General features: G+C 46.5%; 1 protein-coding gene across 1 annotated transcript in view; it reads left to right on the plus strand.

Moving 5' to 3' along the window:
- ZNF236 (zinc finger protein 236) overlaps positions 1-16627 on the plus strand; it is a 91590-nt gene that overhangs the window by 66363 nt on the left and 8600 nt on the right. Inside the window, exons 28-29 of the mRNA XM_066623772.1 lie at positions 1055-1233; positions 13344-13472. Of these exons, the coding sequence (XP_066479869.1) occupies positions 1055-1233; positions 13344-13472 (308 nt within the window). The remainder of the gene's footprint in view (positions 1-1054; positions 1234-13343; positions 13473-16627) is intronic.

Raw genomic sequence — 16627 nt, forward strand, 5'->3', positions numbered from 1 at the left:
CTGAAACATAATATGAAAAGTGATCAATCACCCAGAATTTCTCAGCACACTTCTGGTGCAAAACAGTGCAAAGGCAGAGTCTTCTGTTCTTCAAACAGATGAAAAGAGAAAATATGTGATGAATACATGAAGTCTGGGCTTTCATATGGAGGAGATGAAGGCTTGTATTATTAATTACAAACATTTTGCTAATATGAAGGGTACAATTTATGGAAATGGGCTGCCAAGGGATATGCAAGTGAAAAAGGTTGGGAACCACTGCAGGAGATCCATGAATCAAATCCACCTTTAAGGTGGACATAAGGAGAACCATGAATCAAAGATACCTTTAAGGTGTCTGGTGTGTTAAGCCAGAAGCTCTACATACAACATACAACCCATAACACATAATTGAGAGTGTGCAATTCAATTCACAGCAGAGAGATGAGATATTTTCAACCCTTTTTACTCAGAAGTAGACCCACTGCTTTCCATGGGTGTTATTCTTAAGTAATGGTGCACTGAATTGTAGCCTGGGAAGGAGGGTCCTATCCTGGTGTTTCAAAAAACAGACCTGCTTTGCAAGCAGAAGGAAGGAGAATAAAAGGTTAATTTTGACTGGAATGTCCCTGGAAAGTAACTATAGCAACTAAGGAGGTGTGTGCCTGAGCTGAGCAACTGCTCAGCTGAGAAACAAACTGTTCAGAGTTGAAAGGCTCTGCTCTCTGATTGACCCGGAGATAAAGTGATAATTGGAGCTTGATTACTTGGCAAAAATTTCACTTACTGTACGTGGGTATCTACGGTAATTAATATGTGCATAGCGTATGGGGATGGACAGTCAAAAGTATGTAAATAAGTAGGCTGGTGTATAAAATACAAAGTCTATTGATCCTAAGCTTCAGTTCATGAAGTAGTGGAGAGAACATTTCTTCTAAAATTAGACAATATAGAAAAATGCATGGTACTGGCTATAGATATGAAAATGACAATATGTTAAACAATATTCGAATATCTAGTAAAATACATTTTTGTATGATACATCTTGACTTGTACCATGTCATACTTTTTACAGAACTTAATGCCTCCAGTGTGAACCTTCCATCCACATCACCCATGTCTCAACCAGCTCAAAATTTAGTAATGTCATCTTCAGGAGTAGGAGGAGATGGAAGTGTCACCCTGACCCTGGCTGATACTCAGAGTATGTTATCTGCTGGTCTTGACGCAGTAACACTTAACATCACATCACAGGTTGGTGTCATTTGCAAAAAGATAATTCGTTAACCCCTGTAGTAAAAGTAGAACAGTTTGAAGACAGTTTAAAGAGGGCATATTTTTGCAGTACAGGTATAACTAATTATCCACGGATTTTTCACCCTAAGTTTTATCTCAACGCAATGACAAGGGCCCTTTAAATTAAAGGAAAAATGTCCTTTAACAATAGCCTCATTTAACATTGTAACAGCAGCAGACAGTCTTAAATCTGTCTCTCCAGGCGCTTAAAACAGCTTCACTCCGAGGCAGGCAACTCCCTTCCTCCTGAACATGTGAAAGAATGCAAGTGATTATCACCTCCTCTTTGCATTATTTCCCCCACACTGCACTCCAGGTGAAGGGAGGGGTTGCTGCCTCTGAGTGAAGCCTTTGTAAGCGCCTGGAGAGAGACTGGTTGATCGATTGTCTGCTTCTGCCCAGCATTACAAAGGTAAATTGCTGAGCAAAGGGACATTGTTTTTTTTAATGGATTTCTTTTAATGCAATTTTTGGCATCCACATAGGTCATGGGAATGGAACCCTTGTGGAAACTGAGACTCACAGCCCAATCCTGAGCTGCCCGGGGCATGCGACTGCAGCAGTGCCATGAATGGCTCCCGCTGCATCCTGTGTGCCTCAGCCAGTTGCAGGTGGCGCCTCAGGAGGAGACTTTTGTCCCCTTCTCCCAGGTAAGGGAAGCAGCCCTGCAATGGGGCTACTCACTTTACCGCCGACCAAAAGGTCAGCGGTAAGTTAAAGGTGTTCGTGTAGGGCACAGAGCCCCACATGAATGCCTTGGATCCGGTGGAGCGGAGCTCCACGGGATCCGTGCTTCACAGGATCCGCCTCCCTCCCGCTGGCATGCCTCCTGCCCACCTTTTCTCCGCCTCCCTGCCATGCCTCCTCCCTGCCCTCTCTCTGCCCTCCACCTGCCTCCTCCCTCCCCGGAACGTCTCCTTCCCGCCCCCTCCCCTGCTTACTGTGCCGCAGCTTGGCGGTCCATGAGACCGCCGAGCAGCAGAGGATGGGTGCCCGCCTGGCGCTAGCCCAGCGCAGCCAGCCAGCGCTGGGCTAGCACAGGTGCTGGCCCAGCGGTAAGTCTCACAGATGTGACTTACTGCACATTTGCGACAGTGCACTCCATAAGAACATAAGAACAGCCCCACTGGATCAGGCCATAGGCCCATCTAGTCCAGCTTCCTGTATCTCACAGCGGCCCACCAAATGCCCCAGGGAGCACACCAGATAACAAGAGACCTCATCCTGGTGCCCTATACCCTACATCTGGCATTCTGACTTAACCCATTTCTAAAATCAGGAGGTTGCGCATACACATCATGGCTTGTACCCCATAACGGATTTTTCCTCCAGAAACTTGTCCAATCCCCTTTTAAAGGCGTCTAGGCTAGACGCCAGCACCACATCCTGTGGCAAGGAGTTCCACAGACTGACCACACGCTGAGTAAAGAAATATTTTCTTTTGTCTGTCCTAACCCGCCCAACACTCAATTTTAGTGGATGTCCCCTAGTTCTGGTATTATGTGAGAGTGTAAAGAGCATTTCCCTATCCACTCTGTCCATTCCCTGCATAATTTTGTATGTCTCAATCATGTCCCCCCTCAATCGTCTCTTTTCTAGGCTGAAGAGGCCCAAACGCCGTAGCCTTTCCTCATAAGGAAGGTGCCCCAGCCCCGTAATCAGCTTAGTCGCTCTCTTTTGCACCTTTTCCATTTCCACTATGTCTTTTTTGAGATGCGGCGACCAGAACTGGACACAATACTCCAGGTGTGGCCTTACCATCGATTTGTACAACGGCATTATAATACTAGCCGTTTTGTTCTCAATACCCTTCCTAATGATCCCAAGCATAGAATTGGCCTTCTTCACTGCCGCCGCACATTGGGTCGACACTTTCATTGACCTGTCCACCACCACCCCAAGATCTCTCTCCTGATCTGTCACAGACAGCTCAGAACCCATCAGCCTATATCTAAAGTTTTGATTTTTTGCCCCAATGTGCATGACTTTACACTTACTGACATTGAAGCGCATCTGCCATTTTGCTGCCCATTCTGCCAGTCTGGAGAGATCCTTCTGGAGCTCCTCACAATCACTTCTGGTCTTCACCACTCGGAAAAGTTTGGTGTCGTCTGCAAACTTAGCCACCTCACTGCTCAACCCTGTCTCCAGGTCATTTATGAAGAGGTTGAAAAGCACCGGTCCCAGGACAGATCCTTGGGGCACACCGCTTTTCACCTCTCTCCATTGTGAAAATTGCCCATTGACACCCACTCTCTGCTTCCTGGCCTCCAACCAGTTCTCAATCCACGAGAGGATCTGTCCTCTAATTCCCTGACTGTGGAGTTTTTTCAGTAGCCTTTGCTGAGGGACCGTGTCAAACGCCTTCTGAAAGTCCAGATATATAATGTCCACGGGTTCTCCCGCATCCACATGCCTGTTGACCTTTTCAAAGAATTCTATAAGGTTCGTGAGGCAAGACTTACCCTTACAGAAGCCATGCTGACTCTCCCTCAGCAAGGCCTGTTCGTCTATGTGTTTTGAGATCCTATCTTTGATGAGGCATTCCACCATCTTACCCGGTATGGATGTTAGGCTGACCGGCCTATAGTTTCCCGGGTCCCCCCTCTTTCCCTTTTTAAAAATAGGCGTGACATTTGCTATCCTCCAATCTTCTGGCACCATGGACGTTTTGAGGGACAAGTTGCATACCTTAGTCAAGAGATCTGCAACTTCATTCTTCAATTCCTTAATAACCCTTGGGTGGATGCCATCAGGGCCCGGTGACTTATTGATCTTTAATTTATCAATGAGGTCTGAAACATCTTCTCTTTTAACCTCTATCTGACTTAACTCCTCGGTTAGGAGGGGCCGTTCGGGCAGCGGTATCTGCCCGAGGTCTTCTGCTGTGAAGACAGATGCAAAGAACTCATTTAATTTCTCTGCCATCTCTAAGTCTCCTTTTATCTCCCCTTTCCCTCCCTCACCATCCAGAGGGCCAACCGCTTCTCTGGCGGGTTTCCTGCTTCTAACATATTTGAAGAAGCTTTTATTATTCCCCTTAATGTTGCTGGCCATGCGTTCCTCATAGTCTCTCTTGGCCTCCCATATCACCGTCTTACATTTCTTTTGCCACAGTTTATGTTCCTTTTTATTCTCCTCATTAGGGCAAGACTTCCATTTACGGAAGGAAGCTTCCTTGCCCTTCACAGCCTCTCTAACTTGGCTGGTTAGCCATGCGGGCACCCTCCTGGATTTAGTGGAAGCCTTCTTTCTTTGCAGTATACACCTCTGCTGGGCCTCTATTACTGTTGTTTTAAGCAGCCTCCATGCACTCTGGAGAGATTGGACTCTTTTTACCCTCCCTTTCAACCTCCTTCTAACCAGCCTCCTCATTTGGGGGAAGTCTGCCCGTCGGAAGTCAAGGGTTTTTGTTAGAGATTTGCCTGGTATTCTTCCCCCAACGTGCATGTCAAAACGGATCGCAGCATGATCACTGTTCCCCAATGGCTCAGTAACGTTTACATCTCTAACCAGGTCCTGCGTACCGCACAATATTAAATCCAGAGTCACCTGTCCTCTGGTGGGCTCCGTGACTAGCTGATCTAAGCCACAGTCATTTAGCACGTCAAGAAATCCAGTTTCCTTATCGTGACCAGAATACAAATTGACCCAGTCAATATGAGGATAATTGAAGTCCCCCATGATTACAACCCTGTCCCTCCTTGTCACCTCCCTGATCTGTTTCCTCATTTCAAGGTCCCCATCTGATTTCTGGTCTGGAGGACGATAGCATGCCCCCAGTATTACATCGCTGCACAAGCCTGGTAATTTAACCCACAGAGATTCTACGGTGGAGTCGGACCCACCTTCAATCTCTACTTTGCTGGATTCTATCCCTTCCTTAACATAAAGGGCCACCCCACCTCCAACACGCCCCTGCCTGTCCCTCCTGTAGAGTTTATAGCCCGGGATTGCAGTATCCCACTGATTCTCCGCATTCCACCAGGTTTCCGTTATGCCCACTATGTCAATATTTTCCCTTGTCACCAGACATTCCAGTTCTCCCACCTTTGCTCGTAGACTTCGGGCGTTCGCATAAAAGCATTTATACACGGAATGCCCCAGGATGGGCTGCTTATTCGCTCCTTTGTCCCCGCATCCTCTCATTGTGCCAAACCGTCTATCACATCCCATCACGCTACCTTTCCCAATTTCTTCTCCTACTCTGCCTTTGTCTTGTTGTTCTCTAACCTCCCCATCCTCATCCTTATGGGATGAGGAGTCCCGAACCGATGCCCCTCAGCGCCTGTCGGCCTTCCCCCAGGGATCAGTTTAAAAGCTGCTCTGCCACCTTTTTAATGTTATGCGCCAGCAGTCTGGTTCCATTCTGGTTCAAATGGAGCCCGTCCCTCTTCTACAGGCCCCGCTTGTCCCAAAACGTTCCCCAGTGCCTAACGAATCTAAACCCCTCCTCCCTACACCACCGTCTCATCCACGCATTGAGACCAGGCAGAAAGCCGGAGTGCTGAGCTCAGGATTGGGTTCTCAATCTGTAGACAATAGCTAAGATTATGTCCCTTACTGTCTCTAAAACAATTTTCTTTTCAAATGTACCATAAAACATTGCAAAGGCTTTGGCTTCTATCCACAAATCATTTACCTGTGACTTTCAAAGACTTTCAGTCATATATGTGACTTTCCCTCTGATGTTGTGGCATTTTGCTTTTGTCAGCATTTGACCTTTCTGTGGTTTTTGAGAAATCCTCATTTTTGGAGACAATAAGGAACATGGTGTTAGGTGTTGTCCTCTATAAAAAGATTTCATGCCTGAAGCAGTCATCAATCCGTTTCTTCTGGTTTTATAACATTAGTACACTTGTGATGTATATTTGAATTAATTACTTTAATTAAAAACATTTCCTTGCTATAAGAGCAGAAACAAACAGCTCAGAAAAGGTGTTGATTAGTCCAGCACCTGTGGAAGTTTCAGGTAGTCTTCAGGGTAGAAGCTATCCTAAATGAGTTAGAATATAAATGGGTGGTCTTCCAGCTTTGCATTATAACATACAATGCACAGACATATATGTCACATAACACATGTTGTCAATGACAGGGAGAAACATTCCTGCGCCCCATCCATTTAGCTGACTGGTGCATCACCGTGGGGCATACTGGTCAGCCTGCTGCCCTGCCAACCCGGAAGAAATTGTGGTGATGTGATGATGTCACTGCAATTATTTCTGGTGCGGTTGGAGTGAAGCTGGCACTTCCAAAGAAGAGCCCAGCTTCGCTCCGACCAACCATGCTGAGAAGGCTGCAGGGACAGGCAGGAAAATTTACCCTCCCACAGTCATTTTTGGCATGGTTGCTCAGAGCAAGCCCGGCTGCTTCTCCAAACAGCCTTACTCCAAGCAGCTTGGCTGAAAGCAAGGTGGGATAGGACTGCAGCGATTGGATCGCCACAGCAGGGGTGGCATTGCTGTCTGGGGTCCTGCGGACCCCCCCCCCCCGCTACGCAACTGTTGCATCAACAGGGTCTGGGCTACCATCTCCAGAAACCTATCTTAAAATTAATTGTACTCCTTTAAAGTGCTCCTTCTACTACTGTAGTGCTTCTTTAAGATGTTACAAGATGGGCAGCCCAATCCTGAGCTTCCTAGCGCATGGGACTGCCACATCACCAAAAATAGCTGCTGCGGTGTCCTGCGTGAAACCAGGCAGCCTGTGGTGGATCTTCAGGGGAAGGGAAGTAGCCCCATAATGGGGCTATTCGATTCTATGGCAGCTCTAGAGCTGCCACAGAATCGGAGGGACCTGTGTCAGACTGTGCGGTCCCACACAGGGCTCAGGATCCACCAGTCCCGTCCTCCTCCCGCCCATCTCCCTCCCTGCCATGCCTCTGCCCTGCCTTTCCCCTCCTCCCTCCATCCCAGAACACTTTCACCCCACCTTCCTCCACATCCTCCCATCACTGCCGGGCAGTCCTGGTGACCACCTGATTGCGGAACATGGGACCAACACCGTAGCTGGCACAGGGCTCACAAACGTGCCTTACGGTATGCTTGCGACAGTGCGCTAGCGTGCACAGGTCTGGATCAGGCCCTAACACAGGTACTTCTCTGGATAGGTATAATAAAGTGTTGCATGATAGGTCCATATCATGTACTTAGTATGCTGCTTATGATTTCAGGAGTTTTTGTGGATAGTTCTATGCATGTCTACTCAGGAGTGAGTCCAGTTTATTTCATTGAGATTTACTCCCAAGTATATCTGTTTAGGATTGAAGCCTTAAAATATGGCACCTTGTGTTCAAGTGTTCACAGTCTCTAGGTTACTTACACAAGAAGATACTGATTGAACTATTCAACTTAAGAATTTTGGGGTGTTTGGATAAGTATTTATCATAAATATATTTACTGAAAAACCCTTTTGGAAATCCTGAGGGATTCATGTATGTGTTCAGGTTCATAGTCTTCAGTTGTTCCCTGGTGGAGGCGGGGGCATTCCTCACCAATGGGATTGTCCCTCGCTGCTGCTGGAGGCAGGGCCAACGGAAAGGCGGGCGGAGCTCCACAAGCACAGGGATCCAGTCCCCAGACTGTCCCTGCCTCGATGAAATTCAGTCATCTCTTTTGGAGCTCCTCCTCAGCGATTTCAAAGGGAAGGGAAAATGGTTCTCTTCAGCCTGTCTCAGCTCCCCTCCTCAGCAAGGTCGTCCGTTGAGTTCCAGAGAGAAAGGAGCGTTTTTGCCTGACAGATGCGGCTGAGGCCCGGCTCTCTTCACCACAGAAACATTAACTGCCGCTTTTTTCACCATTTCTCCTGCTGTGAGGGAACTGGCAGCACCTGGTCTGCACCTCTCTGAGGCGGCGGCAGGTTTAGGGGTCAGCGGCAGACCCCTGGATCGACCCAGCACTATTGCAGTGTTTGGGGGCGATCAGGCAGGACTCTCCATGAGCGCCCAAAGCCTGCCCAACACTCACAAGCATCAGGTCTGCTTTTACCTCAGCGGGCACCATTTTTTTTACCTCAGCAGTTGGGGCTGACAGTGCCTGGTCTGAGGTACTGAGACCTCTCTGAGGTGGCAGCAGGTTGAGCAACAGAGGCAGACCCCTCCATCGAGGCACTATTGCAGTGTCAAGAGCAATCAGGCAGGACTCTCCATCAGCGTGCCCAGAGCCTGCCCAATGCTCACAAGCACCAGCTTTGTTTTTTACCTCAGTTGTTTGGGCTTACAATGCCTGGTCTGCACCTCTCTGAGGTGGCGGCAGGTTTGAGGAACAGAGGGATACACCTTGATCACCAAGCACTATTGCAGTGTCAGGGGCAAACAGGCAGGACTCTCCATCAGCGTGCCCAGAGCCTGCCCAACACTCACAAATATCGGCTCTGTTTTTTACCTCAGCAGGCACCATTTTGTATCTCAGCTGTTTGTGCTGACAGTGCCTGGTCTGCACCTCTCTGAGGTGATGGCAGGTTTGAGAAACAGAGGCACACCGGTCAATCTAGGCACTATTGCAGTGTCAGGGGCAAACGGACAGGACTCTCCATCAGTGTGCACAGAGCCTGCCCAACGCTCATAAGCACCAGCTCTGTTTTTTACCTCTACGGGTGCCATTTTATAACTCAGCAGGCAACATTTTTCTCACATGCAGTGAGTAACCTAGTAAGGGGTTTGTTTTCCTGCTCTTTTTGACCAACCTCTGTTTTTCCCTCATAAACAGTCCAGTGAAAATATATATATATATATATATATATATATATATATATATATATATATATATATATAGCTAGCCTAGAAGGGGTCAAGCAGTGGTACTGGGTAGCCTCGCAGGGTCTGCTTCCTCTCCCTAAACAACCGAAAGACCAAGGTTGGAAAAGGGAAAGCAGCCTCAGGCGTTGAGGAACCCTGTCCCTTCCAGCTCTCCCTCACAATGTTCAGGCCAATTTGACTCCTCAGATTCAGAGTTGCCCATTCCTTAGTAAAGGACCGAAAAAACCCAAACAATAATGGTGAGGATGTGGAGAGTGTGGAAGCTCACATCTGTGGAAAAAATCTCTTTCCAGAGGGAGTTTTTTCCAGCATATTTGATAAGGTTATTAAGCCACTGAGCCTTAAAGCCTCAGAATGAGAGCCAGTGCTGCAACTCTAACTTCTTTCTCCAGAATGTCTCTTTCCTCAGGGTCCACTGAGGCCAGCAGAGATGCCTTTTTCCAGAACCCATCCTAAAATGATGGAGATGGAGTGGTCCTCCTCACTTCATGGCTAGTGAGACACCAAACTCATGAGCAAGTTTTACTCTCTTCCTAAGGGAATCTTAGATAAACTCAAGGTACCATCAGTGAATGGATGCACCTGTTGCAGCACTGTCTTCTCAGGCCGTGATCCCTTGTGTCCCATGCAACAAATGCATTGAGGCGTAGCTGAAGAGAGCTTTCTAGACTATTTTGTTTGCTCTCAGAGCTTCAGCAGCCAGTTTGTTTTTCTCCAGAGCCATCAATTTCTGGGAGGAAGAACAACACCTTATCCAAACCAATCAAGACACTTTGGAAAAGGTATCCTTGCCAGCTGCTTTCTCAGCTGACTATTCTAGAGCCACCTCCAGTGTGGTGGCCGTTAGAAATTTGTGGCTGTGCAGTCTCAAAGTAGATTACTGGGGACTCTATTCTCCAGATCTATTTGGCAAGCATTAGAACTTGTTCTCATTGAAACAAGGGCAAAAACAGAGCACTTCCCACAGCTTCCAAGACAGGGAAGACTAAAGCCAACCAGAGCTTTCACCCCTTTCATCTTGAAAGAAGGAACAGACAGCTGTCCAAATTCAACCCCAAGTGGCACAAATCTGGGAACTTCCACAGAAAGTTCCAGCATTCCCATTCTTCCAAGGCAGGGAATGAAGCTAGAGACAGGTTGGCACAGGGGTTTCTCACCCAAGGTGCAGGCTAGTCTTCAGGATTATATGCGAACCTGGTACAACACAATATTGGACGCATGGTTCCTGGAGACATGTCTCCAAAGACTATTCCTTGGAATTTGTAAGGAAACCAAGGGATGGGTTCTGGCAGATCTCAAAATCAAGGGATGCAAATAAACATGCAGCTATCCTAGCAACCATTTACCATCTACCTCATATTAGGGCGATAGAGGCAGTTCCCTCTGCTGAGAGAGGTACCAGGGTTTACTTGGTGATCTTTCCAGTACTGAAGCGGAATGGAGAGAGGCATGGAGTCCTAGATCTAAGGTGGTTGAACTGTTTTTGTAAAATTACGGTAGATATCTGAGGTCTCCTACAAATCCTCGCACTTTCAGTACCATGACTTTCCCTTTGGGTTAATGACCTCTCCAGGGGGGTTCACTAAAGTGTTAGTGGTACTATTGGCGCATCTCAGGCAGAGATGTTTCTTTTCCCTCGCCTGGATGACTTTTAAATAAAGGTGTCGTCCAGGGAGCAAGCAGAGCTCAACACGCACCAGATGGTGCTCTGCCTGCAAACTCGCAGTTTTGTGATAATCCAGTCAAACAGTTCACTGGTTCCCATCCAGATACTGGAACACCTGGGAGTATTTTTCAATACCCACATTTTCCATGCCTTTTTGCCAACAGAGAGATGACAGAGGATCACAGACACAATCCTCCAGATTCTCAGTCAAGTAGACAGGTATCATGACGCTAGTCCACCTGCTATGAATGTTGGTTCAGCTGGTCAACTAGACCCAATTCCACACCAGAACTCTTCAGGAGTGTCTCTGGTCCCACTCAAGAAGATGGAGAGGAGATGCCACTTCCACACTCTTTATTCCACCAACCCTGAAGAGGGATTTGCAGTGGTGGGTGTACAATGGACAGCTGTCCAAGGGGTGAGCCTTTAGAGCTAGCAACAAGTGATCCTGACCACAGGTGCCAGCATATTTGGTTGGAGGGCCCAACTAAATGGGAGAGTGATTCATGGTCATTATTTCTCCCAGGAGATGTCTCAAAGCATCAGTCTCCTGGAGCTGAGATCTATCTGTCTTGCTCTGTTTTCATCTCAAACCTCATTTCTGCCATTGTCATGTTCTAGTAAGAACAGACAGCATACACACACACACAAAACAAAACACAGTTCTCTCTCACAACTTAACACCTAGCAGGAGAGAAGAACATAGAGGCAGACTGCCTACGCAGATGAAGCCTCTTGGAAACAGAGTGCAGGTTGCATCCAGAAACTGAGGACCAGATTCGGATACCCATAGTAGGTAGTTTGCTACTTGTAATAGTTTGCTACTGTGGAAAACTCGCAACAACAAATTCTACTCCAGGGTAATAGACAAGGGAGTGGAAGTGGTGGATGCACTATTGAAGCCCTTGACCTCAGGGGCTCCTAAGTTCTGGTGGCACAAAAGTGGCCAGGTTGGTACCCAAACTTAATACAATTAAGACAGGAACCTTGGGAGATTCCAGCCTGGCCAGATCTACTCTTACAAGGCGCTTTACAATAACCACAACCACACAGATTCCAGTTGACAGTGTGGAGGTTGAAAAGTTGGAATTGCACCAATTGGGCTTCTCCGATAGGGTTATAAAGCCCAGACTATCCTCTGAATGCCTGAAACGTATATGGGACCACCTGGAAAACCTTTAGGGACTGGTGCAGGGATAAGGTTTTCTCTCCTACTTCACCTGATGTGTTTGTTATCTTGGAGTTTCCCCAGGATGGCTTAGTCAAGGAGCTTAGAACTAGTTTGCTACATTGTCAAGTAGCGGCTATCAAAGGGGCAGGGGGTGGGTCTATCTGCCTATCTTCAGACCCCCCCCCTCGGAACATTTTCTCAGAGGGGTAGTGTTACTGAACATTCCTCCATAGGCTTGCAAATTGGGATCTGAACAGGGTCCTAACATCTTTAATGAGTCCTACCTTCGAGCCTGTGGCCGTAGTCCCATGAAGTCCTGTCATATAAAACTGCCTTTCTAGTAGCTATAACATCGGAAAGAAGGGTATCTGAATGGGGGGGGGGGCCTTATACATCCTGACTTTTGTGTATTCCACACACCATGGTACTTAGGATTGACTCATTTTTCTTACTTAACTCAATTTTTCATTCACAGCAAGAACTAGTTTTTACCATCATTTTGTCCTAACCCTAAACATACAAGGGAAAAGGCTTGGCACACACTACATGTCAGAAGAGTCCTAAACTTCCATATAGAAAGCACTCGCCCATTCAGGAAGACGGACACTCTATCTGTAACTTACCACAGGCGGGAAGGTGTTTCTGGTAACTCTAGCTAAGTGGCTTAGAGTTCGCATCCTGATGGTGTACAAGGCAGCTGGTTTACAACCTCCAGATGGTTTGAAAGCTTATTTCCATTAGATGGCAGCTGCTTAGGCAGCATAGCATTGCTCTAGGATATATGCAGGGCTACCACGTGATCATCACCTCACACTTTCTTTAAGTACTACAAGGTAAATCTATCAGCCTCGGCAGAGGCTTCCTTCAGGAAGAAAGTTCTCCATAGGGTACTGAAGGTGTGAGAGTGAGTGATGTAACTGCCACCCCTGAGGGATACTGCTCTGGTAGATCCCGTTGGTGAGGAATGCCCCCGCCTCCATCAGGGGAAAGAGGAATTTGCCTTACCTGGTTAAGTCTTGTTCCTGGTGGAAACGGGGCATTCTGCCCACCACACTTCAGGGGATCACTCCCTCTACTGCATAAACATAGATGCAAGGTGGTATTTAGGGTTTCCTATGACCTCTTTCCCTTGTTCAAACCCTTCTGTTTCTGGGGTATTAAACCTATTTACGTGCAAAGCAGTTTTCCTAACAGAGTGCAATTGTGATGCAAGTTTGCAACCAGTCGTAGTGTGTATGAGGATCCTGTCACAGCTTGGCAAGTAGTGTTTGGGGACTGGATCCCTGTGCTTGTGAAGCTCTGCCCACCTTTGTGTTGGCCCTGCCTCCAGCAGCAGCGAGGGACAATCCCATTGGTGAGGAATGCCCCCTGCCTCCACCAGGAACATGACTTACCCAGGTAAGGCAAATTCCTGTTTTTGTGACTGTTGTATTTTCCTTTACCTGTAATTCATTCTTAAATAAATCTTTTGACAGGGGCAGCAGTTTCCTGCTTTACTCACAGATTCTAGTCTGTCTGGACAAAACACTGCAAGCTCCCAAGTAATACTAGTGAGTCATACGCCACATTCAGCAGCTGCAAACCATGATGAACTAGCATATCAGGTAAATGTTTCATATATACTTACCTTGAATGATGATACAAAATATGCCATGCTGTGTCTTGTAATTTCATTTATGTCTTGTCCTAATTTAGTTTATTAACGGTTGCATCAACTGTGGTTTAGGATTTAAGTAAGCTCTTCCTTTTGAAGAAGTTGAGGCAACATTATGTTAAAAATAATTTTGGAACTTCCATTGAGCTATTGTTTAGTTATCTGATCATGAATTTGAGTTGTCTTTTTAAAAAAGTCATCCAATTTAAATGTGGTGAGAGAGAGAGGTGGAAAGTGGAGTGCCCCAAGGATCTGTCCTGGGACCTGTACTTTTCAACCTGTTCATAAATGACCTGGAGACAGGGCTAAGCAGCAAGGTGGCCAAGTTTGCAGATGACACCAAACTTTTCTGAGTGGTGAAGACCAGAAGAGATTGTGAAGAGCTCCAGAAGGATCTCTCCAAACTGGGAGACTGGGCAGCAAAATGGCAGGTGCGTTTACATTGGGGCAAAGAATCAAAAGTTTACACATAGGCTAATGGGTTCTGAGCTGTCTGAGACAGATCAGGAGACTGATCTTGGGGTGCTAGTGGACAGCTCAATGAAAGTCTCAACCCAGTGTGCAGCAGCAGTGAAGAGGGCTAATTCCATGCTTGGGATCATTAGGAAAGGCTTTGAGAATAAGACAGCTAATATTTGTAATGCCGTTGTATAAATCTATGGTAAGGCCACACCTGGAGTATTGTGTCCAGTTCTGGTTGCCACATCTCAAAAAGGATATAGTGGAGATGGAAAAGGTACAAAAGAGAGCAACCAAAATGATTACTGAGCTGGGGCACCTTCCATATGAGGAAGGGTTACAGTGTTTGGGCCTCTTCAGTCTAGAAAAGAGGCACCTGAGGGGGGACATGATTGAGACATACAAAATCATGAACAGAGTGGATAGAGATGCTCTTTTCCCTCTCACATAACACCAGAACCAGGGGACATCCACGAAAGTTGAGTGTTGGGAGAGTTAGGACAGACAGAAGAAAATATTTCTTTACCTAGCGTGTATTTAGTTTGTGGAACTCCTTGCCACAGGATGTAGTGATGGCATCTTGCCTGGTTGCCATTAAGAGGGGATCGGACAAATTTCTGGAGGAAAAGTTCATTACGAGTTACTAGTCATGGTAGGTATGTGCAAGGTAGAGATAGGCTGCCTCTGATTGCCAGATGCAGGGGAGGGCAGCAGGAAGCAGGTTGTGTCTGTTGTCTTGTATGCTCCCTCGGGCATTTGGTGGGCCACTGAGATGCAGGAAGCTGGACTAGATGGACCCTTGGCCTGATCCAGTGGGGCTCTTCTTAGGATGCTTAACAAGCAAGATGAATTTTCCTATGCAAATTATCATGTATCCAGTATCTCTAAACTGGTTTGCCTTGCCTGTGTATGCAGTGCTGGCATGTCAAGAATCCATAACCTGGATGGGAGCTGTGCTGGCATGCTAACATTGCACATATTATAGTCTTGGTTTAGATGAGACACCAACTGAGATCACCACCGCATGGCTAAGTTCTTGCTTGCCTGTATCTCATTAAAATTGAGCTTAAGGTAGTAACATTTCCAGTGACAGTGAATCCTACATTCGAACTATGCACTATGTGAAATAGCACTTCCTATCAACCCTGAACATATTAACACGTTAATAATCAGTTGCTTTGAATGGCTTTGAGTTAAAACATTATCAGAAAATTTTAAAAAACTCTGTTCTCTCAGCATCATCCATAATTTCATAAACCTCTGTCTTATCTTCCTCTGTCCTTAATTACCTTTTTGAAACTAAAAAACCACACACTTGTTTCACTCTTGTATCTTCAAGTCCTCTGTCAAGAATGTTGCTTTTAAGAGCTTTCTTGTTAATGTTATTTTTAATGTTTCAGCTAGAACCTCTGATTGACATAGCTTTCCAGATATGCTGCCTGAAATAGTGGTTCAGGTGTGGATATGTTTCCAGTATCCTCTGCAGGGAAGGCTAATGCAAAGACTTAGAGCCTGATCCTGTCCGGGTCTAGTGTTCGTGCTGCAACCCAGCACTGGCGCTGGATGTCTCAAATGTGCCATAAGGCATGTTTGCGGCATCTGTGGAGGAAGCTGCACTGGTGGGGAGGCCTTTGCCGCCCTCTCAGTACCACTGAAGAGGTGCAGCCAGAAGGTGAGCACCGGGCGGCACAGGAATGTGGGAAGGGTTGCAGGAGGGCAAAACGGGTGTGGATCTGGCTTGGGGGGGGGAGCAAAGGCCTCCTCTGCTGGATCCTATCCCCCATGTCAGGATCAGAAGCAATTTAGCTGGTGCAGACTGAAGAAACCCCATTTCGGGGCTGGGGGATTTACTTGGAGCAAGGGGACGATTATTCCTTCCCCTGAGGAGACCTCTGGCGGCTTCCCAGGCCCCACAGGATACAGTGTTGATTCTTTCGGCTGTAACCTGCAGCACCAGGAAACATAGGATTGGGCTGCCCATTTAGTTTATAAGAAGTTTTTCTGTCTTCCTTTTGTGCATTTTGGCATCTAACAACATCAGTTTATTATATTAAGGCAGTGGTTCTCACACATTTAGCACCGGGACCCACTTTTTAGAATGAGAATCTGTCAGGACGCACTGGAAGTGATGTCATGACTGGAAGTGACATCAAACAGGAAACTTGTTAACAATCCTAGGCTGCAATCCTACCTACATTTACCCAAGAGTGAACTTCATTGACTTTCTTTGTTAAAAGAATATACGTAGTAGCCTGTTCAAAGTACAGATATGTAATATTTCCCCAAATGGAATCACATACCATGGTAGCATCAAGTCTAATATATTAAAAATAAAATATTGAAATGAATGGAGACCCACCTGAAATTGGCTCATGACCCACCTAGTGGGTCCCAACCCACAGTTTGAGAAACACTGTATTAAGGTATTAGTTTCTGTGTTTATCAGTCTCTATAGGTTCTTCCCCAGTTATAAACTCCTGTTTTTAAGCAGCACATATGTGAGGATCTTTCTTTAGCCTCTTCTGTTGTTCTGTTCTTTCTTGCTTGTTCTTATTCTTATCTTTTCCCCATTTTCATTTGTCATTCTTAACTTGTTTCACTTTGCTTATGGCCAATCCCATTTGACCAGTTTCCTCATCCTCCTGT

Source organism: Tiliqua scincoides, chromosome 4 (genome assembly GCF_035046505.1).
Source record: "Tiliqua scincoides isolate rTilSci1 chromosome 4, rTilSci1.hap2, whole genome shotgun sequence".
NCBI classification, from domain to species: Eukaryota; Metazoa; Chordata; class Lepidosauria; order Squamata; family Scincidae; genus Tiliqua; species Tiliqua scincoides.